This window comes from Scophthalmus maximus, chromosome 10 (assembly GCF_022379125.1).
Source record: "Scophthalmus maximus strain ysfricsl-2021 chromosome 10, ASM2237912v1, whole genome shotgun sequence".
NCBI classification, from domain to species: Eukaryota; Metazoa; Chordata; class Actinopteri; order Pleuronectiformes; family Scophthalmidae; genus Scophthalmus; species Scophthalmus maximus.
The window spans coordinates 17,977,935-18,001,129 of NC_061524.1; the positions used below are offsets into that span (position 1 = coordinate 17,977,935).

General features: G+C 44.7%; 1 protein-coding gene across 8 annotated transcripts in view; it reads left to right on the forward strand.

Annotated features, from left to right (window-relative positions):
• ebf3b (EBF transcription factor 3b) overlaps positions 1 to 22,796 on the forward strand; it is a 69,026-nt gene extending 46,230 nt beyond the window's left edge. For 2 of the 8 annotated variants that reach the window (XM_035606658.2, XM_035606660.2), the window contains exons 9-16: positions 1,585 to 1,715; positions 1,874 to 2,000; positions 12,694 to 12,782; positions 17,791 to 17,856; positions 18,126 to 18,297; positions 18,687 to 18,872; positions 19,309 to 19,476; positions 20,758 to 22,796. In XM_035606658.2, coding sequence (XP_035462551.1) covers positions 1,585 to 1,715; positions 1,874 to 2,000; positions 12,694 to 12,782; positions 17,791 to 17,856; positions 18,126 to 18,297; positions 18,687 to 18,872; positions 19,309 to 19,476; positions 20,758 to 20,789 — 971 coding nt within the window. In that variant the 3' untranslated portion in view covers positions 20,790 to 22,796. Of the gene's footprint in view, positions 1 to 1,581; positions 1,716 to 1,873; positions 2,001 to 12,693; positions 12,783 to 17,790; positions 17,857 to 18,125; positions 18,298 to 18,686; positions 18,873 to 19,308; positions 19,477 to 20,757 lie in introns of all 8 variants that reach the window. The other 6 variants (XM_035606656.2, XM_035606659.2, XM_035606661.2 and 3 more) reach the window with 3 other exon arrangements.
• The last annotated feature ends 399 nt before the right edge of the window (positions 22,797 to 23,195 follow it).

Here is a 23,195-nt window from a genome sequence, read left to right on the forward strand (position 1 = left end):
TCTGTGTGTGGGTGGGGGCACTGGGATTTCTGAGGTGGTGTGTGTGTGTGTGTGTGTGTGTGTGTGTGTGTGTTTGTGTGTGCTTGCGCGCACGTGATTGTAGATGCTTGTCGTAGGTTTCAGGCCGCAGCTGCCCCCCAACAGTCGCCATCAGGCCCTCTTCTTGCCTCCTCCTCCGCCCCCCCCCCTTTTTTTTTCTCTCATCCCCAAAGTCAATTTGTTTACAGTAATTTTGAAGGGTGAATTATTTGCTGTAATCGTCCGCACTGATGAAGGTCAGGCCCTTAGAGGGGGCCCAGCATGCCCATAGAGGGTTGGTCCTCTTTCAGACGCTCCGCTTCGCAATTAAGGAAAGCAAATGTCACTCCTCCAGGCCTCACAAATGAAAATCTGTACGAGGTGATTAGCATGAAGTCAACAGCGCCTGTTAAAGTCAGATTCCCTGTAGTACCAGTGTGTGTGTGTGTGTGTGTGTGTGTGTGTGTGTGTGCGCACTTTATGGGCCGGGAGAGAGCAAACATGACCTGAACAGACCCAACAGCAAGGCAAACAAAGGGAGATGTCTTGTCGGAGGTGATTCATACAACAATGGCCGACTGTGATTTACTTACTGGATGGAAAGGATAATAGAGGTTTAGAAGTGAGCTTGTAAGGTGAACAGGAACTTGCTGAAATAGTTGCTCGCATTTTGAGGAGTAGGAGAAACACGCACAATTCATAGTGCATTAAAAGATATTGATGGAAATAGATTAAATTTGATATTGTTATTTTATGGCTGGCTGTCATGCTATTTCCGTTGTAAACACGGTGTTGTGCTGAACACCATATTAAGGTAATGCATCAAATGACAGTGGATGTGAGGCACCAGATCACTCAAATTAGATTATAATAACAACCCCGACTGTTGATGAATGGCTATGTAGCAGAAGTCATGCCAGATGAAAAGCATTGTAATAAACAATATGAAATGGATTGAATCGATCACAAAAGGAGAGGGAGAAAAAAAAAACAACAACCTAAAACTGAATTATTCATGAGTTGCATTTCACGTTATGAAACCTGAAACTACAGTCAGTGTGCCTGCACTGTACTGCATATGCAAAACAAAGGTAATGAAATAACATGATCCGGCAAAGCTTTAGCTTGTCATTTCCACTTTAACAGCCTGTATCCTTGACTCATTTAAGATGTGCTCAACTTTGAAATTTTACTGTACATGCGGGCGCATGCTTAATCAATTCTGATAGCTACATTTGCCCTGACACATAATTTGCTCCATCAAATCATTTTCCTGGCGAGCCCGGCGTTTAGCCTTTGTGAAGTGGACCATTTGAAGGGTCTGCTTAACTACACCACTCCAGCGCGCTGATAAATGATTTTGATTCTCATGCCTTAAAGGACAAATCCATCATTTTCTTTTTTTTTTGTCCAGGGGGCAATTTCCATGATATGTCTTTGTGAGAGAGACGTGGAGGGCTGACTGTAGAGGGTGATGCAGTAGTGTGTCTGTATGGAAAGAGACATGGGCCTGAGCGTTGAAGCCTAGGTGCTGAATTTGCTTTTCTTTTTGTCTTGGATAAGCAGCCACCCCGTGCATCAAGGCAATCAGCCCCAGCGAGGGATGGACCACCGGAGGAGCCACTGTCATCATCATAGGGGACAACTTCTTTGACGGCCTACAAGTCGTGTTCGGCACCATGCTTGTATGGAGTGAGGTACGGCGTCTTTGTTCTAGACCTGACGAAAGTCCATTCAGAAAATTAGAAATTCAAAAAGCTGTCAGAACTGCAGACAAACTTTCTAGCCAACACTGATAACAGCGTACTCCTGGCAGAGGGCTCATTATTTCCTCTTCTTTCCCTCTGTAATGCAGCTCATAACTCCCCACGCCATCCGCGTCCAGACTCCACCTCGGCACATCCCCGGTGTTGTAGAAGTCACGCTGTCCTACAAGTCCAAGCAGTTCTGCAAAGGTGCCCCTGGGAGATTTGTCTATACTGGTGAGTCAAAACCCTCTCTCGCTCTCTCTCCCCCTCTTCGTACAGGCTTCCCAGCTCCCTCTCCTCCCCCTGTCTGGATGGAGCCCTCAGCCCCAAGTCCAGGTGCTATTAATGGACTAACCAGGGCCTTGCTTGCTGAATGTTAAATGTGTGAGTTCTGCACGGCTAGCGAGAAGGTGTTTTTTCGCGGAGGGGCTCCTACGAATGCAACCCGATCCCACTCTGACCTGCCATCATACAAGGGCGCTGCCAAGCTCTGTTAAAATCAAGCTGTCAGGATAAGTCATTCTGCCAAGTTCCTTAATCCACCCTGTTGTGAGACAGATAATGCTTTCTGCTAATTTGCTGATTTTCCAAGGCAACATGTGGTTTCACTTTTTTTTATGAATCAGATTAGAAAAGAAAATATCTAGGTTAAGTTCATGAGTGTGTCTGAAGTTATTCTTTGAATTCATGAGAGAGAGAAAATGCACAAAGAGGCGACAAAGATGTGTATGCGGGAGAGAAATGGTTTGTGTGTGTGTGTGGGTGTCACACCATAAGTAAGGGATCTGATTATCTTGGCTAACAGAAGGAAGTGGTGGTCTTATCTGTCATCATTGGCGAGGAGACAGAGGTTGCGGGGGTCAGAGCCTGTCTGACCTGGAAGCCTCTGTCTGTTCCAACTCTGATGGGCAGAATGAAACGGGGGCGCGTCGAAGCACTCTCACTTCCCCCAGGCCTCCAGCACAGCCGTGGCCTTGAGCACCTCAGAATTGCAAAGTGAGGGCTAGGTCCCCCCCGAACCCCCCCTGCCAAAAAAATAAAAAAAAAGTCCAGACCCCACCATCCTGGGGCAGCTGTTTCTCATCAAGTCCCCCCCCCTCTCTTGCTCCCCAAACCTTCACCACTACCACCCCCAGCCATCCGTCCCCTTCTCCTCCAACCGTGCAGTCTGGCCCAGCTCTCCTGCATTTAACCTCCCTTGCAGGAGTGGAGCAGAGGCCAACAAGGCACCGGGATAATGAAACAGGAGTGTAGTGTGGCTGCGTTTAAGTGCATGTGCGTCTGTTTGTGTGAGCAAGCGAGAGGGAGAAAGTGTGTGTGTGTGTGTCTGTGTGTGTGTGTCTGTGCGTACATGTGTTACTGCACAGCCCTGAGAAGGTGTATAAGTTAAGACATTAATGGCTTATATAGCACCCTGGTGAAAGTGCCAGGTCCCTTAAGAACAGACCCCATTAGTCACAGAGGCTAAGCGGATTGGGATGATTACCATCAGGTTTTACTGGGGAAACGTGTCCCCTTCTCTCTATCTGTGTTGACCCCCCCCCCCCACAATTCTTCCTCTCTGTCTTCCCTGGGTTCCTACTCACTTCCAGTTAGTGTAAAGATACAATTACCCCTGGAGGCAATGGTGGTACAATTGATTAGTGCGCTGAATTAAAAGGGAAAGTCACCAATAGACAGGTCCGACTCCTCCGCGCTGCTATTCCCTGTGTGTCTCACCCTGATTGTACAAGGGCTGACGCTTGAGAGAATGAAACCAGAATGCATAACGCTAGAATTAGGTACCACTAAATTTCCGTATGTACAGTAATTGCCACGTGAAAGGTTGTTACCCACTATTCTCACACATAAAAAAAAAGGGAATGAACAGGCCGACGTGCAGGAGAGCGGATCATGTATTTAAGAGTGAAACAGCTCATTTCAAACCACATCATTTCTGTCTGTAACACAAGCACTTTGGAACAAATGGCACTGCACAGGCAAATTGACTTGAAATGACCTGGAGTTACAATAGCAAAATTACATGGGAAAAGGGCATGTAGTGACACCGTGGCGTCTAAAAGGCACAGAATGTCCCGGTGTCATATCGGAGAGCAACATGTGCATATCAAAGGTTTAGCTATCAAAGCATTTGGCTCCAAGCGTGACTTGAGAGCTCGGCTTGAGAGGAGTGCCTTTTTGGAGACCCCCTTTTTTTTTCATGTTGACTCTTCTAGCACCACCACCCTAATTGTGGAGATTTAACTCGCTCAATTTAAGAAATTATCACAAATTACCAAGAGTCAACACAGAGGAGACTGCAGTCAATTCGAACAGCAGAGACACGTCCTTGTTCGGGTTAGCACCCTGGAACGGCTCCAAAACTCACAATCCATTCTCAGAGAGAGAGCGCCCTGTAGTATATGTCAGATAATCCTGTTGGCATCGACTATTGAATGTTTAAAACAGTAATGAGACAAACAGACATAATGTATAAAACTTTAGTAGGCTGTAGTTTACTGACTGCTTCAAGGAGCTTATACTCTATCTGTACTTTAATTGCCACATGTTTTTAAAGAAACTTGGCTATTCTTTGTTATTTTACAGTCCATATATTTTACCTTCTAACAAAGCGTTGTCCCTTCGAGGTTGCTAGCTTGTCCTCTGTCTAATCCATGTATTGGTTATCCATTGGTCCGGACAGGACTAGTAGAACCAACTGTCAGCAAGGTTGCAGAAAATCAAAAGGAGAAAGTCCTGGCTGTACCTGAGTCGATACTTTATTATACTTTATGCTTTATTAAGCACTGCAAACCGTATATGCTGCGTTTATCAGATATTTTTAAGGTAAAGTCTCCATTTTCACCCTCATTTGCAGCATCCTGCTGCATAGTCAAAGCACTCTATGAAAGAGTACATCATAAATAAAAACTTTGACCGTACAATTTATCCAATTTAAGCTCCTAATTGCATCAGAGCTGTTGGTTTTCTAGTTTCCACGAGAGCTCCCCTCCAGGGGCAACGATGCAGGCCCTTGGTAATATGGTTCTGCAAGCGGTCCTAACACACTCAGCCACTATTTATCCTAATCAGTGACATCCACATAACCAGGATTGCTTAAAATGAACCCCTTCCGCGCCCCAGAAAACGCACATTTACCGGGACCCCATTTGTCATGGGTAAATTGAGGGTCAGTAAACTTCGCCTGTATCCTCCAGTGGGGATCCGGGACATGCATCATAACGTTAGGAGAGAATGATTGGCGAAGGCGAGCTGTCACACATTTGTCAGGGGGAAGGGAACATTATTTGCTAATTTCCCAAGCTGGGCATTGACAGGGTGCTTCGTCTTCAGACCTTTGTTGACCAGCATGGCTTCTCAGCTATTAGTACAAGTCAAGTGTTTTTCCTTCTTTCTTTTTTCCCCCCTGCTCACTGTAAAGCGGCAGTAATAAGAGCCATCCGTTCGACCTCACAAGAGCGCAGCACACTGGGTGAAGGATTTTGGACGGAGTAGATGCCCCACGCAGTGAGCTGCTCTTGCCAGGCCTTAGTTGAGGCCAGACAGCCTTGAGGGCTGATGGATCACAAAGTTTCCTCGTCAAGGTGACGCTATCGACTCCACTGCACCAAAATCTGACAAAATGGGTATGAGGCAGTCATTCATCAACATAAGGACAAAGAGGTCATGTGTGCTTCACTCAATACTGGTGGAGATCAAGAAATGTCAGTCCTGTAAGGGATGGAAAAGAGAGATGATGATAGTGCAGAAGTAGGGTATCTTTTAAATTAAGCTTCTACTACAATTTCTTATTTTATGAATGGAGAAAAGAATAATCTTAATTCATTTGTCTTTACGTGCATGTACAACTGAAGTCCACCAAAAACAAACTGGCAACCCTTTTATACAGCAAGTCAGAGATATAAATAGTGATATTTAATTCCCAAATCCAAAATTAAACTCGCTTCCTCTTCCACTCTTAGAAAGAGGAACAAAATGTTTTGTAGTCTTGGACCCTCCTCTGCCGAAAAAATGAAATAAACAAACACAGACGTCTTTATCGGGGCACATCAGATACTGTAGGGCCCTGCGCTGTTCGGCCTGTGAGTCGGGCCTGTCCTTAGCCCCCCCCCCCCCCCCCGTCGCCCTGCCGTCACTTTGAAGTCCCAGACTCAGAAGCTGATCAGATGGAAAGCTTCCTTTTCATTTCCTGTCCTGCAGGGTTGGGTGTGGTACTCCACTGGTTGCTGGTCAGTGACGGGGTGTGGCCTACAGCAAAGATATGCTATAATCAAAGGCATTCAAGGAAGTATGTAAACAGATCAGCTTTAGAGGCAGACTTGCACACACACATGCCAGATACTGTACGTCAGCGGCGTATATCATAATCCCTAAAATCCGTTACACACAATTTTTTGGGTCATCTGCAGATTTGAACCCCGCAGCATGAAGTGCTACAATAAGAAGGGATGACAAAGGCGTTTACAAATGTCATCGCCACAGTCAAATGGGTTGTAACCAGTTGGCACAACAGTTTTAGCATGTGTCAAAGCATGTTATCCACTAGCCGTGTCCCCATACCTGCCTGTCTCATTACAACGCTGGTATTTAGCACTAGCTCCGCAGGAGTGGAGCAGACACTCGTTGCCAAGTTAGATGGGGGCCCGGTTTGAAGGGCTTGTGAGCTTGTGTGGCGCGCGACAAGGTTCCGCGGAGGAAGGTCCCTGTGTCCAATTAGAGGGCTGACGTGACACGTGCTCGCACTCCCCCACTGTCAGGCAGCTTGTCAGGTAGGCTTTGAGAGCACACTGTGGCATTATTCCGCCGCGTGTTATCAGCAAGTGACCTGTGAAATCCAGCTCCGGGAAATTGATTGAAATAAGTACTTGCAGTTGCGCGTGTATTTCCTCCTGTTACATTTCTCTGTGAAATGTGTTGTGGGTATCTTTCAAAAGAAAAAAAGAAAGTATGCCTGTGTGTGTGTGTGTTTTTTTTTCTCCCAGTAAGGAATGGTATTCATTGATTTGATTTTAATTGGACCCCCTTTTTGTCCCACAGTAATGTTAGAGGTCTGTTTTGTAATGACTCTTAAAATGGATTGTCCTCACTAAGTCACAGCATCAGTCCTCTGCCACAGGAAAGATAGACACAGGAGGCGGGGAGGGGGGGCTCTTGATAGACGAGGCGTCCCCCCCCCCCCTCCTCCTCCTCCACTTCTTGCCCCATTTTCAGTATGATCCACATCCAAGAGGCTTTAAAAGAATTCCCCCCCTTCACTGCCGCATTTTGATTGAAATTCATCGGCAAGTTTATTGAGAAATGAATGAGGGAGGCAGCACGGTATTGACTTTGAGAGGAAAACACAACTCATCTTGAATGAGGGGGAAAGCGTGGCCGTAATTTAGCCGTCATCGATCTGTGCCCCGTCCATGTATTGATCTTCATTTTACAATATTAATTTGCGCTTGCAATCAGCTGTGAAGGGAACCCATTTGATTTCTGTGGGCTGGTAATGTGCGAGAGTCCGCCGGCGTCCTTCGAGAAGTGGCACACATACTTTAGATGTCATCTAAGAGGATTGAACAAGTGTCTCTGGCCCTTTCTAATAACACAACCAATATGAAGGGAGTCTGAAATTATGGATCTGCAATCTGTAACATTGCTCCCTTTTAACCGTGTTAATTACATTTTATCTGTTGCAGGAGCAATATCTGCTGGAGACTGTAACTGTCTCCGGGTTTTTTTTCAATCTGTATTGGCTCAAAGTTCATGAAATTTCAATGATCATTGATCTGTCTCCATTGATTTATCCTAACTGCAGATCTTTGAAATTTTAATTTCCTGTTCATCTTGAGACTGCTGGAGATGGAATCACTCAGTGATCACTGGCTGCAGTGGATGGAGATGATATGGTCAGTGTTGAAACAGATGACGTTTGCGTTGCGTGAGTTTGCTGTGAAAATTCCAATTAGGATTGGTTTGGGGTTTTTTTGATTTAAAAAAAAAGAAAAGAAAAAAGAAGGTCTCTACATGTGCATGTGTGTTTTTCTCTCCCTTCTCGACACTGGAACGTTTCTATTCTGTGCAGCAGTGGCATGACTTCTCAGTATCTCACCTTTGTGTACGAACAGTGTTCAGTTTTAACGCCTTACAGTGGCAGAAAAGATAGGCACTCTTTCTGTGTCTCGGTCGACTCTACTGGAGCAGCAGCCAGACAAGGTCATTATGAGTGTTGATACAGCATCCATCTAACCGACTGCAGGTGCCTAGAAGGCTTCAGTTAGACTTGTTTGACAAGTCACAAATGCAATAACACTTAAATGAACTTCTGCCTGTGCTGTTTATCTGTCTCCCCCTTTCCAACTCCCACTCCACCTCTAATTTGTGTTAAGGGGAAAGAAAAAATAACTGCTCAATGGTGTAGGAGGAGTGGAGATAAGCTCGGAGCAGTTAAGTATAATTAGCGAAAGTAATAGCTGGCAAATGGCAACAAGGCTAGGTTTTTATCTCCTGGAAAGATAGAGTTATCGTAATAAGCTGTAATGGCTGGCAGGAATGCTAGTGCTCAGTGCAAGCTTCCATTCAGGCTCATAGACTTAACAAGGAACAATTTCCCTTAAATTTACTGCTTTGCTCAAACATTTCCCCGTGTTTATACCCCGATACTGTAAGTCAATACGCGGGTTCAATCCACTTCCATATAGACTGAGGGCACACAGCGGGTCTATTGCCATGTAAGCACTTCTGGCTGCCAACGTCGGCCATGTTACACTGCTCCTGTAGAGCGGTTACTCATGTCCTATTTCTAGGGAACATGGGGAAGGAGCAACAGACCACACTCAGACGCCATGTACACGCCATCCACTCTACATTTTAAGTGAAGTGGCCAGACTGAGGCGGCTAAAGGGGCTCTCAGACAAAATGTGTGAGTGGCATGAAAGGCCACGCAGATTAAGGCATCAGATCAAAATAAGACTGGGAAGTGCACATTCCAGGCAGAGGAATTCCACTGAAGCCCTGCCACTGGTGCTTGTGCGCATGCGTGATATTCAAAATTGGAAATGATACGGTCACAGCTGCACACCGAGGCATGCATTCCATTTCTTCATATTCTGAAACACGATCATTCACTCTGCGGAGTGAGAAAATTACTGAAATATTCAGAAAAAAAGAAAAAAAAATATTCCATTCTTTCATGGAGAAAAAAAGAGGCAGACTCTTCAGGAGGTCTGTTCCTTTGTCGCTTATCGTGTTAATTTTACTCACATGTGGAAATAATTATTTTGCAGTTAAATTTGAAACATATGCGCTGCCACTTTGTTGTCTTATTGCTTTTGTTAAATTCTAATCATCTCTGAAATCCAACCATGGAAAGAAATCCATGAACAATTATATCCCGTGAATGTAACACAAGCAGGGGGAAAAAAGATATAATAGCGACGTAATAGAACAAAACATGCAACCTGTCTAAATCTGAGCGGAAGATGAGAGAAAATGAAAATTATATTAGTCCATAATGTTCCCTCTGCCATCCCCCTCCCATGTGCTCTTCATCTCTCCTGCAAAGTATTCAAATGCAAGCCCTGCCTTACCTCCCTGTGTCTCTTTTTCTCTAATTATCCATGAGGTCAGTAAGCAAAATGGGGAAGAAGCCAGGAGATCAATACAAATTATCCCTGAGCAAACCAGTGCTGACAGTTTGAATTGCAGCATATGTTTACCCAAAATCAGGCAATTTATCTTAATATCAGGCGAGTAATGCAGCAGGGGTGAGAGGTCACACAATCTCTCCACCTCATAATTACCCGCCTCTAAAACAGGAAAGTGGTATTGATTGGCCGCGGGCCGGGAAGCGGGCGTGACTGGAACGTGCCAGCGACCCCCCACCCCCATCATACCTCCACCTCCCAGCCCCCCCCCCCCCCCCCTCCCCGGTCCCTCCTCCCCTCGGCTAGACTCCCCACCCAGTGCAGGATTTATGGGATGTGTGTGCAGGGTTTCATGTTTCCATGCAGCGTCTGAGAACCCTTACAGGAGGGGTAACGGCGATGGGAGGGGTGTGCTCCTTCTTCCCCCTCACCCCCCCTCTTTCACCATATTGTGTTAGCAGAACGAGGAGGGCCAAACTGATTTTGGCATGGATGGAGTCATGCAAGTGCATCTCAGAGCCTGTTAAGAGGAGAGTAAAGTTTACGGCAGAGTGCGTGAAGTAGGAAAATAATGATGTGCTAAAGATTAGTAAAGGGGTTGAGGAGGTGGGAGTAAAAATGGGGTGGTGGGGGTTCTGTCAATGTGTGTGGTGTTAGAAAGAGGAGTAGCCCCGATGACTCTTGTAAAAGCTCAGCGGATGAAAGAAAATCTTTGCTCGGAAGAAAAAATGTGCGGAGCGATGCGATGAATACACACATAACGCATTTATTGTCCAGATTGAATATAAGTGCTCAGTATATATCATCAGCCACTCTTACAGGATTATTGACATTGTCTGTCTGTGTCTGCCGGCACCAGTGTACATGCGATGACTACAAAACTGTCAACTCATCAACTGACAGCACCGTTTAGCGCTAATGCAAGTCTCCATCAGCTGTCAAAAGCATTTGCATGAAATCAATAGCAGATGGCGGCCTGTGTCACTGGTTTCATTACGCCGGGGTTGTTACAAAGATCATCTCCATGATAGATGAGACGGCGACATGTCGACATGTGGAGATCACGCCTGACGCTTGGACTGCAACTGCAGAGCACCGAGCCATGTTCGATCCAGAGCGTGAATAACACTTTGACATATTCAGTTTACAATATGCAAACCTTTAATACTGTATATAAACTTTCAAAAATGCCATTTAAATTCAGTTTAAACTTTCGAGCCTACAGGATATCCTGCGCTCCAAATCACACGCATCGTAATTCTTAGGTCCACATTTACAGTAGAGCATCGTTATCAGCGGAAAGGCAAATCAAACAGAGGACCTCTTCCAACCTCGGCGTCGTCCTGTACTGTACGTCTCTCCGGCTGTGTTCCCAGCATGCCTGGCGGGTTGTGTAGGCCCCAGCTGAGGCAGAGGACAGGAGAGCGTGATGTATCACCCTAAGAGAGCCCACTGACAGCCTCTGATGATGGATGGCCTGATTATGGAGTGCTTTTTACACATACACAATTTACATCACACTGAGCAGCGGGGTCTGGCAGGGCTGACATGCACATACACTCTCTCAGCCGGGCACAAGCACACACACGCGCGCGCACACACACACATGCACACCAATATGCATGCCCCTGTGTGTATACACACTATGTATGAGACTACCGGAGTGCATAGATAAGAAAGGAGGTGGAAATAACAAAAGAAAGGGGGCAAATTCCTTGCCACAGCCTTGTCATGTACGATCAATACGGCAGATCAATCCTTTATTAAGGAGAAGATGGCGTTTCCCCCCCACATTCCGAAAGCGGACCTTCGTCGTTTTCTGGACGCATGATGACATGTCAAATCAGATTTCCAGTAGTGTTATGTTTATTCAGGTGTGCCTGGCGTAACGGGGCTGAATGCCACCGCGTTCGCGCGCTAGATCCTTGCTATCGATTAGCACCCTGCATTGTCCATGCTTGAACACATAATTGCTCTATTTGATCACGGTCGAGCTGGCAATTACTGTGTTCGGGTTTTTGGCAAAGGCGCATGTGTACAGTATGTGTGTGAGGGCATGACAACTGTGTGTATGCGTGAGTAGGTACAGTATGTTTGTGTGCGTGTGTGTAGGTTGTGTGTGAGCATGCGTGCGTGTGTATTTAGATGAGAGGGAACAAAAGAAAGAGTGAGAAACATAAATGTTCAATTTTCCTGCTGTGACTGCCTGGCTTGTGCTTCAGTGGCCCTGCCTGCCTGCCTGCCTGCCTGCCTGTGTGTGTGTGGGGGGGCGTTCGCTTGCTTTCACATTCTCTGGTGTTCAGCAGGTTCAGCGAGCTGTGCGGTGTTAATGCTGAAATTACATGCTGAGTAATGAGTGATGGGCCAAATTACAGGCTGAACAATGAATAGAGGCAGGCAGCTCTTATTAGTCTCCATAGAAAGCCATTGATTTATGAAGCGCCTAGCTCGGCGGAGTTACTCTCCTGAAAATGATATCTACATTGAGAAGTGATGTTCTCTATTAAGTCGTTCCTTCCCCCTTTACACCGCTCTCCTCCTTTCTCCCCCCTCCTCCCCTCCTCTGCCCTCCCCCCCCTCCCTCCCTCGCCTTGTCCTGCCTATGAGTGTACACATGATTGTTTGGAATCAGGCGGAGCTGTAAGGAAGCCTTCAATTACCCATTAGGACTGTCAGACATAAAATGCCCTGCTCTCACCAAAGTCTGGGTTATGATTCATTTACTTTGTGCCTCTGATTCATCGCCCAATATGCCTCATGCCCCAGATTACTATTTGAGGGGTGGGAGAGATTAATGGCTGCATGGGATCTGTTGCCGTATTTCACGGGCCCAGTGTTGCAGTACAGTTGGTGCAGACGGGTGAGATGACAGCATCCTACACTAGATCAATGTGTGGACAGCCTTTCACAGATTATTAAAGCTCTGTTAGATTAAAATACCCCTGCTATGTAGTTTGCTTTAGTCAATATTCTCAAGCAGATAAAAAAAAAAGGGGGGAGGAGGGTCCCACTCAGACTGATGTAGGCCATCACTGGCTGTTAATGGAATAACACTTGGTGACACAAGTGTCAGAGGATCCCGTGTCATTTTCTGTCGCCTTCTCCCTGGAGCCACCGTTGTTTCATAAGACACTGTCTCGGCCCCCCAAGGTTTCTTCGAAAAATTAGGCATTCTGAAATGACTTTTGTACAGTAAACTCCAACAGATTACTCAATTACTTTCTTCCCGCCTCTGGCAAAATGAACCCTGAAACGGTTCTAATTTTTGCCTTCCTTCTTTTTTTTCTCCACCCCTTCAGCCCTGAACGAGCCAACCATCGACTATGGTTTCCAGAGGCTGCAGAAGGTCATCCCCAGACACCCCGGCGATCCCGAGAGGTTACCAAAGGTCGGTACACTGTCGCTGCCGCACAGAGCATCAGAGAGACAGCGCTCTCCGGGTTATAAGGCTTTAATACTCTGAATGTGACGAATAAACAAAACATTACCATCAGCACAGAGCACCGTGACCCCAAACCGGAACGGCTTTGCTTCACATATGTGGCTTACCCACTAACCAGCGCGGTAATGGTATTGGTATTGTGTGTGGAGGGAGAGGCGTAAACTCTCTGTGTGGTAAAATAGCTCAATCAGGCGTTTTCCTCTCCAGTAGTCTGTGGAGATGGTAATCTGGTCAGAGACGACGTCTGCGCCCTCATTACCCCACTCATGTTTTCCTTTCATTTTCTGCAGCTCGATTTGGTTTAATCTTTTGTTTACAGAACCCTGTGCCGTAAACCCCCTAGTCTTACTACAGCTAATAGACAAAGACTGCATGTTATTATGCTTTGGCTTTCTTATTGTTTTCTTTTGAACCCGGCTGCAGGAGTTGAAAGCCTCATCAGTTTTGAGACACACTGGTGTGGCACACAAATGGGCTGCCATAGTGAAAACTTGAGCATGAAAACCAAGGTGCACAGGTTCTTTCAAATATTTTTTTTTTTATTTCCCTCCACTGCAGAAACTCTTTGATAATTGTATTCTTTTCATCATTCCCTTTGATTCTCTCACTCTTTTCATTTCCTATTGATAAAAATCTATCTGTGTGTTTTTACTAATTGCTACCCTGCCAGTAACCATTTCGGTGACTGACATTCCAGATGTGTGAGGTGTAATAATATGACTGATTAGTACATTCAAAAAACCCCTCGGCATGTAGTAAAGTGGCGGCCACCTCGGAGTTTTAATAATACTGTAAAACCTTTAAAGACCTTATCTATTAAATCCCAGCATGCAACACAGCAATATCATTAAGGTCCAATGGACAATTTAATAAAGAACAGACTGTGTGGTAGCCGCAGACGTTTGACCAAGGCAACGTGGAAGAAATGGAACATCACAGTTAGTCCCTGGTTCAGTATATGAAGTGTTTCAATTAGACTCAATCCCTGTGGAGACACGAAACAACACCCGGACATGAAATGTTACTCTAATTTCAACTGAGTACACTTACCTTTAAAATCCACATGGCTCTCTCTGTCTCTGTGGGCATCACCGGTCAATCTAGGTGCAACCTCATCTCCGTTGTAAAGTCACGGTGTCTTTGCGAAATCCACATCTTTTGAACAAAGAGAAACAACAATGTTAAACACAGCGTTATTACAGAGAAACCCTTTCCTTCGTTCCTTGGTCTACAAAGCGTTGTTGGCTGCGGGACAGATTTTGACACCGGGCCCAAGATTAGTTTCCTGGGTGTGCGTATACTTAATATAGCACGGTCTCCCAGCCTTTGCATGAAACAATCACAGAGTGAGATGAAACCCTGCACTTCCAATAAACAACATAAATATTTGATTTGCTCTCTAATGGACCCAAATATGGGGTTCAGGGGGCATGTAAATGATCCCACCAAGTGATTCGTCATTGTTAAGCTTGCCATCTGAGGGTCAGCTCTCGGGGTCAAAAGCACATTCCCAATAAAACAGCCCCGCGGCGTGCTGAGGCCGGCATGTACATTTGGAATGAGAACAGAAACGGCATATAGAGAACAGCCATTACAGGGTGCAGGTGAGGTAGGGAGACTCTATAAAAAGAAGATAAAGCTGGAGGACGCGCGGTGTGCATTAGCGGAAAGGCAAATCGACACCAGGCCCACTCACCGCCTCTACCCCCCCCTCCCATGACTTCACCCTTCAGTTGATAATATTACTGCGCTATTGATTTCCACCAGCCTTCTCCCTGGGACCAGTAAGACACGTGGTAATTGTGAGGAGACAGAAAGCCAATATGGGAGTGCTCATGGATAGCAGGGGATGCACGCTAATATTGTTGCTACACAGAGAAAAAAAGGGGGGAAGCTGCCTCTGATTGAAGTTTACCTCGTAATTCTGAGACAACATCGCAGATGACAGTCTGACCCTGTGGGAGGAGTGGAGATATAAAAATTCAATGCAAAGTCCAGGGTGAATATGAAAGTAATAAGTGTGAGCAGTCAAGTGATGAGAAGGGAGATTGGTTTGCGGGCATCGCGTTAAGTGAAGAGAGACTTTGGAATTCACCCCCCTTTTTAAGATCTTGTTATAAAACAATTTTCTATTCATAATATAAAAAAGACAATTTATAATACCATTTTGTGCCCTCTGGCAGTAATGGACAAATAGACTGGATATCACATTATATCACACTCAATTTCTCTCTTCTGTAACAAATTAGTTTCATTATGAAATTAAAAGTGGAAACCCAATATTGTTTTATTATTAAGCTGATTGCTTTGGATTCTTTTCTTTCCTCCCAAAATGAGCATAAGCCCATTCTTTTCCAGTTCTTTGTGTAATCCACAAGGAGAAAATATTACAAATGTGTTCATGTCAAGCAATTACCCATGTATTTAAATGAATCTCTCTTCCTGTGCTCTTTGAAGTACCTTCATCTAATGGCCCTATGCTTCTAAATGCATTCATTACCTCAGGCTAGAGCTAACAGAGTAATTGCCTTACAGTTTTAAAATGGCATTAGCACTCCAAGCTACATAACCTAGGCCCTCTTTTATTAACTGTGATAATATAAATACAACATCCATGTTAATCCAGTGCTTGAAGAATCACAGTCAGTCGGGCCACGACGTATTATTGTTAGATATTTTTCATAACACATCATTTGTTATGGTTTTACCCTTTTTTGAGGGGGGGGGGGGATTACAATGATGTAAAACAGCCTCTAAATCTGAGGTGATCTGTCATCTGAGCAGGCCCCGTTTAAACAGTTGTTGAACACGAGGCCTTTATGCAAAGCGAGGCAAACAATAGCAGAAATCTGTCACGCATTTGTCACAGAACAACAGAAATCATTTGAGGCCCTTTAATTGTTTCGATTTAACATGGTGTGTTCTGATATGTCTCCATGACAAGAAAGCCAATTACACTTATGCCAGAGTAGTATTGAGATTTACATGGAAATGCCCTCAGAACACTATTCCGTGTTAATCGTATTCACAGCATGAGCCGGTACGCATGAAAGCGTTTCGCCAGAAGAAAACAAACTTCTGCCTTGATTGGGTGCAGCACTCCTCATCATGCGCGGATATGACTAGGTTGCCACTTAAGCATAGCCTCGCGAGTCAGCTTGGTTAGTTAAGACACCACGCGGTAAACGACAGATTAAGGATGAGAGGCAATATCGTTTTCGCTCCTCCTTTTTCCAAGCTGTCCTTATGTCACTGCCGCAAAGTACCATATGGACAAGGAGGGAGAGGACGTTTTAAAGAGAATGAAACATGGCTTGCGAGTGCGACAGTCTTAATTGCTTTAATTGTTGTTTAAAATTGAGAGCCATGTAGGAGATCTTGAAATATGATAGAATAGATTATTGGGTAATTATTAACTGCAGACAAAAAGAAAGAAAACCACTTTATCTCACTCAGCAAGAGAGAGAGAAATCTGTTGTGCCTGATGAGAACACATCAAGACAGCTGGTCCTCTCATTTAGTCTACCTGCCTCACGACAACCATAATTCTTTATTTGTATGCAAACTAGATGCATGCAACGTTGAGCATACACACCAATTTCAGAGGTAAATGCCCATTCTAAGAGCCACCCATCCGGTAACGTGGGGTGGATTAAGCGATATGTTTCTATAAGAGAGCATGGCATACGCTGGAAGTGGCTTCTACAGTGATTCATCTTGATAAATCAAGGGCTGTGGTGGATATGCTCCTCGGGATGAAAGGGCCCATGCACACGCTCCGTACACACCGCGTACGCTGCGCCTTGCAAATGCAGGCCAAGTCTTGGAGGCCGCTGTTTGAAGGCGCGAAGGCTGTGTTTACATTCATTTACGGCAGCTGCCGTCTTAATCCCACACTGCTATTGCCAAGTGATGGAACACTTCAGACAAATTACCGGGGCCCGCAAAAGAAAACATAGCGAATGTGGGAAGAAAACAAGCGCCATCTGAGATGTTTCTGGTGACAGATTTGCATTGCTTTTAACCAGGGTTCTAACAGCACAGTCGACAATTCTCTGCTCTACAGCAGGTGACAACAAGCGAGCGTTTTTTTTTTTAAAAACACACGCAACAGCCATGTCTGCAATTTGCCTTTGTCAGATTAGATGCACTCTAAAAGGACGAGAGGGTTTTCATAGAGCATATTGCCTTCTGTATTATACAAAACAAAGAGAGCAGTCTGGTTGCTTGAGAGGGATTTAATTGTAAGTGCTGAATTCAAAGAGCAGATAAAGACACACAAACGGGCCAAACCCCACCTAGCCCGAAAGCCTGAAACAGAGTGGGGGGAAACGGGATCTGGGGCCAACTCATTTTCAGTGTTAAGAGCCAAAGCAACACAGCTAATCCGCATTGTCAAGCGGGGGCAAGCGTGCAGACATGGATAAGACCACATCCTGAGCATCCGTGTCCCCAAGGCACAAGCACCCAGCTCTTGCTGGATGGGAAGTCATTTGTGAAGTCCTTTGCAACATCCAGTCAAAGAGGTTAATTGAAAAATTCCTTAATGTCATTACAACAGAACTAGATTAACCCAGAGCTAATTCACTTTATTGTTCTGAAGAGAGGGGGACTCGGCGCTGAACTCCAGAGCAAACGTGAGGCCTAGAATCAGGGGTGAGGTGTTGTTTTTTAAAGGACTATGCCAGTTTAATTAAGATAGGGAACATTATTCACTGCTCTGCATGGTTGGAAGGAGCAAAGTGGTGCCGCCGTAGAAATGCAGCACTGGTGCCTCTTAAATCAGGGTGGCTTTTATTTAGCCTGTGGAATACGTGAACAATTCTAAATATCTCACGGGCCCCGCCGTGTAATGTTGTTCTTCATTTCGTTTTGCTACTGTAACAACAACCGGGGTCCCAAAGTGTAATCAGGTTGGACCTTAACATTCACTCTCGCTGTTTTTCCTCACCAGGAGGTGTTGCTGAAGAGGGCGGCCGATCTCGTGGAAGCCCTGTATGGAATGCCCCACAACAATCAGGTCTGTATCCGCACAGCTGCCTTAGCGTGCTCACACCTCTGCCACATAAGAAAACCATTGAACATTTGCTGATAGTATCACCAAAGGCTATTTCCGCCACTATATCTGGAACAACGTAGGCTTACATGCGCTGTGAGTATAGCCATATAGCCGTGAACCGCGCATCAAAGCAAAAGCGCGGCTATAAAAAAAAAGAAAAGGAGACAAAACCAAAAAAACCAACAACACATGAATAACAAAAAAACCTCTGCCTTTTCTTCGCATCTCAGGAGATCATTCTGAAGAGGGCAGCTGACATCGCCGAGGCCCTGTACAGCGTTCCCCGCAACCACAACCAGATCCCCTCTCTCGCGAACACAGCCTCCCACGGCATGATGGGAGTCAACTCCTTCAGCAGCCAGCTAGCAGTCAATGTGTCTGAGTCACAAGGGAATGACCAAGGTATGGGATTTTAGTGTATGGCTCCATAAGTCAGTGGTTCTCAAAAGTGGGGTCCAGGGACCTGAAGGGGTCCTTGAGGGGATTCCAGGGGGGTTTTCAGCAAAATTAAAAATAGCTAAATTTCACTTTTTTCCCCCACTCATTAAATTGGGGGTGGGGGGGTGGGGGGGGATCATCGACAATATGGGAAGTTAAAGGGCCCAATTAAGTGCCAAAACCTTTTGTTATTAAACTGGCATCTGCAGTGTGTGCCGGTTAAAAAATGTCAATTGCAGCTGTAATTTCCATTATCGTTCGCTGTATTCAGTCAACATTTTGCCGGTAAAGACTTAGCGGAATGAATGGAATGACTGAATTGCCATTTCCATCTATCACCCCATGTTACCCAGTGGGCTACAGCCGGAACACCAGCAGCGTGTCCCCCCGGGGCTACATCTCCAGCAGCACCCCGCAGCAGTCGAGCTACAACACCGTCAGCAACAGCATGAATGGCTACGGCAATGCCGGTATGAACCTGGGTGTGCCAAGCTCCCCCGGGTTCCTCAACGGATCCTCTGCCAACTCCCCATATGGAAGTGAGTAGCTTGCCACCATCACACGCTGTAGTAGCACTAAGCTGCTGCTGATTTAATTCCAGCTCCCACATTCGTTTTTTCACTTCTATGAATCACTCCTGACAGGGTTATAACATTATTGATGGTGATAATATATTACTATTCATTCACGGAGGCTTGTTTGGCTTTAGTACTTGGGAGAACACACACATGGAGCTCAGAAGAGAAGCATGTATATTAGGTCTTTTTCATGTGTATTTCAACATATGCCACCTGTATTTGTTCAACCGGACAAGATGTTGACGGTAGGGGCCTGTGAGTACTGATCATGTATCCCCCCTGGCAGAAATACTATCCCAGCCTTGCCTTAACTGCCCTCTCCCTCCCGAGCACTACTCACAGCACGTTCTCACTCTCACCCCCCCTCCTCTCTTTTCCTCCCCTATCGTCTCCGCAGTTAAACAAAAGAGCGCCTTCGCCCCTGTGGTCCGACCCCAGGCCTCCCCTCCCCCCTCCTGCACCAGCGCCAACGGCAACGGACTGCAAGGTGAGCCCCCCTCACCCCCTCATCCCTTCCCTACGGACTACTGGTCAGATACCGCTGCTCAGGCCTCTGTCCGGTTTGGTGAGGGACTAATCATTACAAATATATGCATTTTGACAGGCCAATTTACACCTTTCACTTCACACTCAAACACACACACACACACACACACACACACACACACACACACACACACACACACACTCGCACAGAGCATGTCTTTACACACGCACGTAAGTATAGGACTGCAAGTGCCGTGTCCCGTCTGTACAAACATACATGCAAACATGACTTCCTTGTTGCCCTATCATACAAATGATCTCCTCTGTTGTCGCAGGAAAGGACCTTCCCAGAATTGTTTTAGTAATTATGTTTATTAGGTTTTGTGCATGTGTCATGACCAACATGATTGCTTTGAAAACAAGCTTAGCCGTAGCGTGTGCCCCAAGATTAATAACATTGGGCTTAATGAAGTGGGAAATTAAAGTTCATCTTGCTACACGTTCATACTTATTAATACATGTTGTGCAGAAATTAATGAGCAATGCCTTGCCATCATCTGCGCTGGCAAACTTAAAAGCATTTCAACCATGACTCTACAAATATACTCAGAGCAATATAATAATATATCATCCCGGCACTTCACTAGTTGCCTAATTGTTAAAACGTGTGAAAATACTGAATATATAAACTCTCAGGGTGAGGTACAGTTGCTAATGATATCCTAAGCAGATGGTCCTGGTAAAATAACGGAAGCTACCTTTGATCTTGCCTAATCTCTCTTGGATAATGACACAGAGGCACGTCTTAGGGAATGTGAAAATGTGGGACTAACGCGCTGTACAGTGGCGGAGAGCGGAGGGAGGATAAAGAGATGAGGGGAGGGAAGTCAGCGGCAGAGGGAATCAGAGGGGAGTCTGAGGAGTGTCTAGTACTGTAGCATTGTGGCATTGTGGCAAGTGACCGTGTTGTTGCTCTGCCGTCACTGCGGCCGCATCTCCGGGGAGTCTGGGCCACTGTTTGCCATTACCCCAACGCCAGGAGAAATATCACACATGGCAAGAGTGGCGTGCTGGGGGCTGAAATGTCAGAGCAGGAGGGAGGTGTTCCAACTCTCCCTGTTAGGAGGATGTGCGGCAGCAGGCTGGTGGACACGGCAAACACTCGCAGGCACACACGCAAACAGGCACATTTAAAGGCATACATTCACGCACTTACACACACACACACACGCACACACACGCACCAGCACATTCATGCACACTTTAGAATTGTAAAAAAAATGTCATGTTTATGTCCATGTCTGTTTTTAGCCCAATAAATTAATATGCCTTTCTCTGTCTCTTTCCCCCCCCCCCCCAGCCATGTCCGGCCTGGTTGTCCCTCCAATGTAAATGCACTTTCATCTCAAGCACCAGTCCACTCTCTACCACTTCAGAGGACACCCCCCCCCCCCCCCCCCCCCCTCTCTTAACACACCACAAAATGCTGGTGTAATGTATAGTAAACCGCTTGTTCTGTTTTTTTAAAGATGAAGAAAAAAAAGAAAAGAAAGAATTTTTTTTTTCTTCTTTTAAATGACTTTCACCAACCTACAGAAAAGAAAAGGATTTCACAAGGAACAATATTTTTTTTTTTTTTCTGTGGGATTTTTCGTCTCCATTTGATCACCCTTGAAGAGGACACGGGATGACGAAGGGTTTATTTTGTATACCTGTTGGGTTTGCGCTTCGGCTTCGGATTTGTCCAATCAACCACACATTCAATACTGGAAAGGACTCTGTGGACTCACCGTCTGGTTGTAAAGTAAAAACACTGATGTACAGTACATTTGCCTCAGAATTTTTTTTTTTTTTTTTTCAGTTTCAACTCTCTTTTAATAGATTCACAAAACGTTGTGTGTCTTTATAATGTGACTTTTTTGTATTTTTATGTGTGAGGAAAATACACAGGGGCCAAGACAGTTTGACATTTCAACTGGAAAAATATATGAGATATATAATGTAGAAAATTCATCATAAAGTACAACAAATACAAGTAAAAACCGGGTGGGGCTGGGTGGGTGCGGACGTATCATGTTTCATTCCTGCATTTTAACTTAAATTTTGTAATTTATTGTAGCTAGAAAATCATCTTCAAAAGTAAAAAAAAAAATCCACTTTGAGTCAACAAGCACACTGACGTGTACAAAACACTGCTCTGTTGATGAATATGATGTACTTCCATGTCTAGAGCTTCCTTTTAAGCAAGTGTGTTTTGCCATGTTTTTCAACTTTTTTGCTAGCACTGTATATTAATGCATTCCTAGGCTACTGTGAAGTCTGTTTCTTGTTGATGAGGAGCAGTCTCCCCCTTCTAGCTCCAAACTCCCTTATGTGTTTTATATGTGGTTAAAAATTGTAGACTATTGTGATATTGCCAAACTTGTGCTAAATATTTATACATCTGTCTTTTTCATGTTCTTTTAGATCAACAAAAAAACATTTGAAAAACAAAATTAAAATCCATTGAGAATGTAGGAAGTAGAGTAACTCATTGTCATATTTCTGTTCAAATACACACTTGCGCTCACGGAGGGAAATTTTGTAACATATCAACTATAAATAATGTATTTATCTCTGAAATTTTGTATATTGCTTTTCATTATGTATGTATTAATCGTCATTGCCCTTAATATAGTGATGCAGCACAGATAATTCAGCCAAGAACTGTTGCCTTCATTTGTTTTCTTTTTGTATTTGATGAAATGCAATGTGCATATATTTCATGTGTATCCTCAAAAATTTGTGTTACTCCGTCAAGACTCTCTGTCCATTTTTTTTTAAAGGGGAAGTCAAACTTCATTGTTTATTTTTATATTGATTTTAAATTATCTATACAGACCATTTTGGAGAAAACTTTGTTGGTTGTATTGTCAAAATAAATTGTTTGTGACCCATATGATAGTTGTTAAGATCCAATAGAGACTAATGTGCATGAGGGACGACCTTGGAGATAAAAAAAAACACTCCATTTGTGGTTGTACTTTTTTCTGTTTTGTAGAATGTATAGAAGTCATTTTTACTCACCACTTATGACTCTGCCACATAGCTTACATGTGTTTACAGGGAAGAAAATTTAAAAATGTCAACATTTGGAATGGAAACAGAAATGAATAAGTGATGTTTTATTAAAATTTTCAGTAAAAACACAATAGCTCCTCAACTGTGGACTTTTTCCAGTTTCCAGTACAGTTTGGCTGGCAGACCAACTGACAATCAGGACAAAGAAAAAAACAGTAGACACTTCGGAGGACAAGCCTGTGTTTCGTCTGTAAGTTGTAGTGTTTGCCATGACTTTGCCATAGAGATAATTGTTTGAAACCTGTGGAAAAGTGTAACATCCATAAAAGATGAAAACTGCTCTTCACTCACATTATTTCAACAAAGCACTCTGACACTGTCGCATACTGCTACTGGTCTCTGTATCAGCACATCCTGCATCTGTGGTGCTTCAAACGTTCACTGTAGTGCATTCATAAACATTGCAAGCTTTTTATTCAAAGCAGCTGAAATGGGGCTCATTCAAATCCCTCATTTTATTGCATTAAGCCACCTAGTTAATAAAGAATCGATACATTGAAAGAGCAAGGTTATCCTTTGTCTATAAGGGCTGGTATCGTTTTGAACCTCTTATAGTTTGAGCGCTGAAAGGAGGGGAGGGGGGGTTGCACTGTGAAATCTATACTCATCAAGTGGGTCAAACAGAAGGATAGAAGTGTTTGAGGGAAGAATAGTGGTCCCCCTTAAAAACAACTGAGC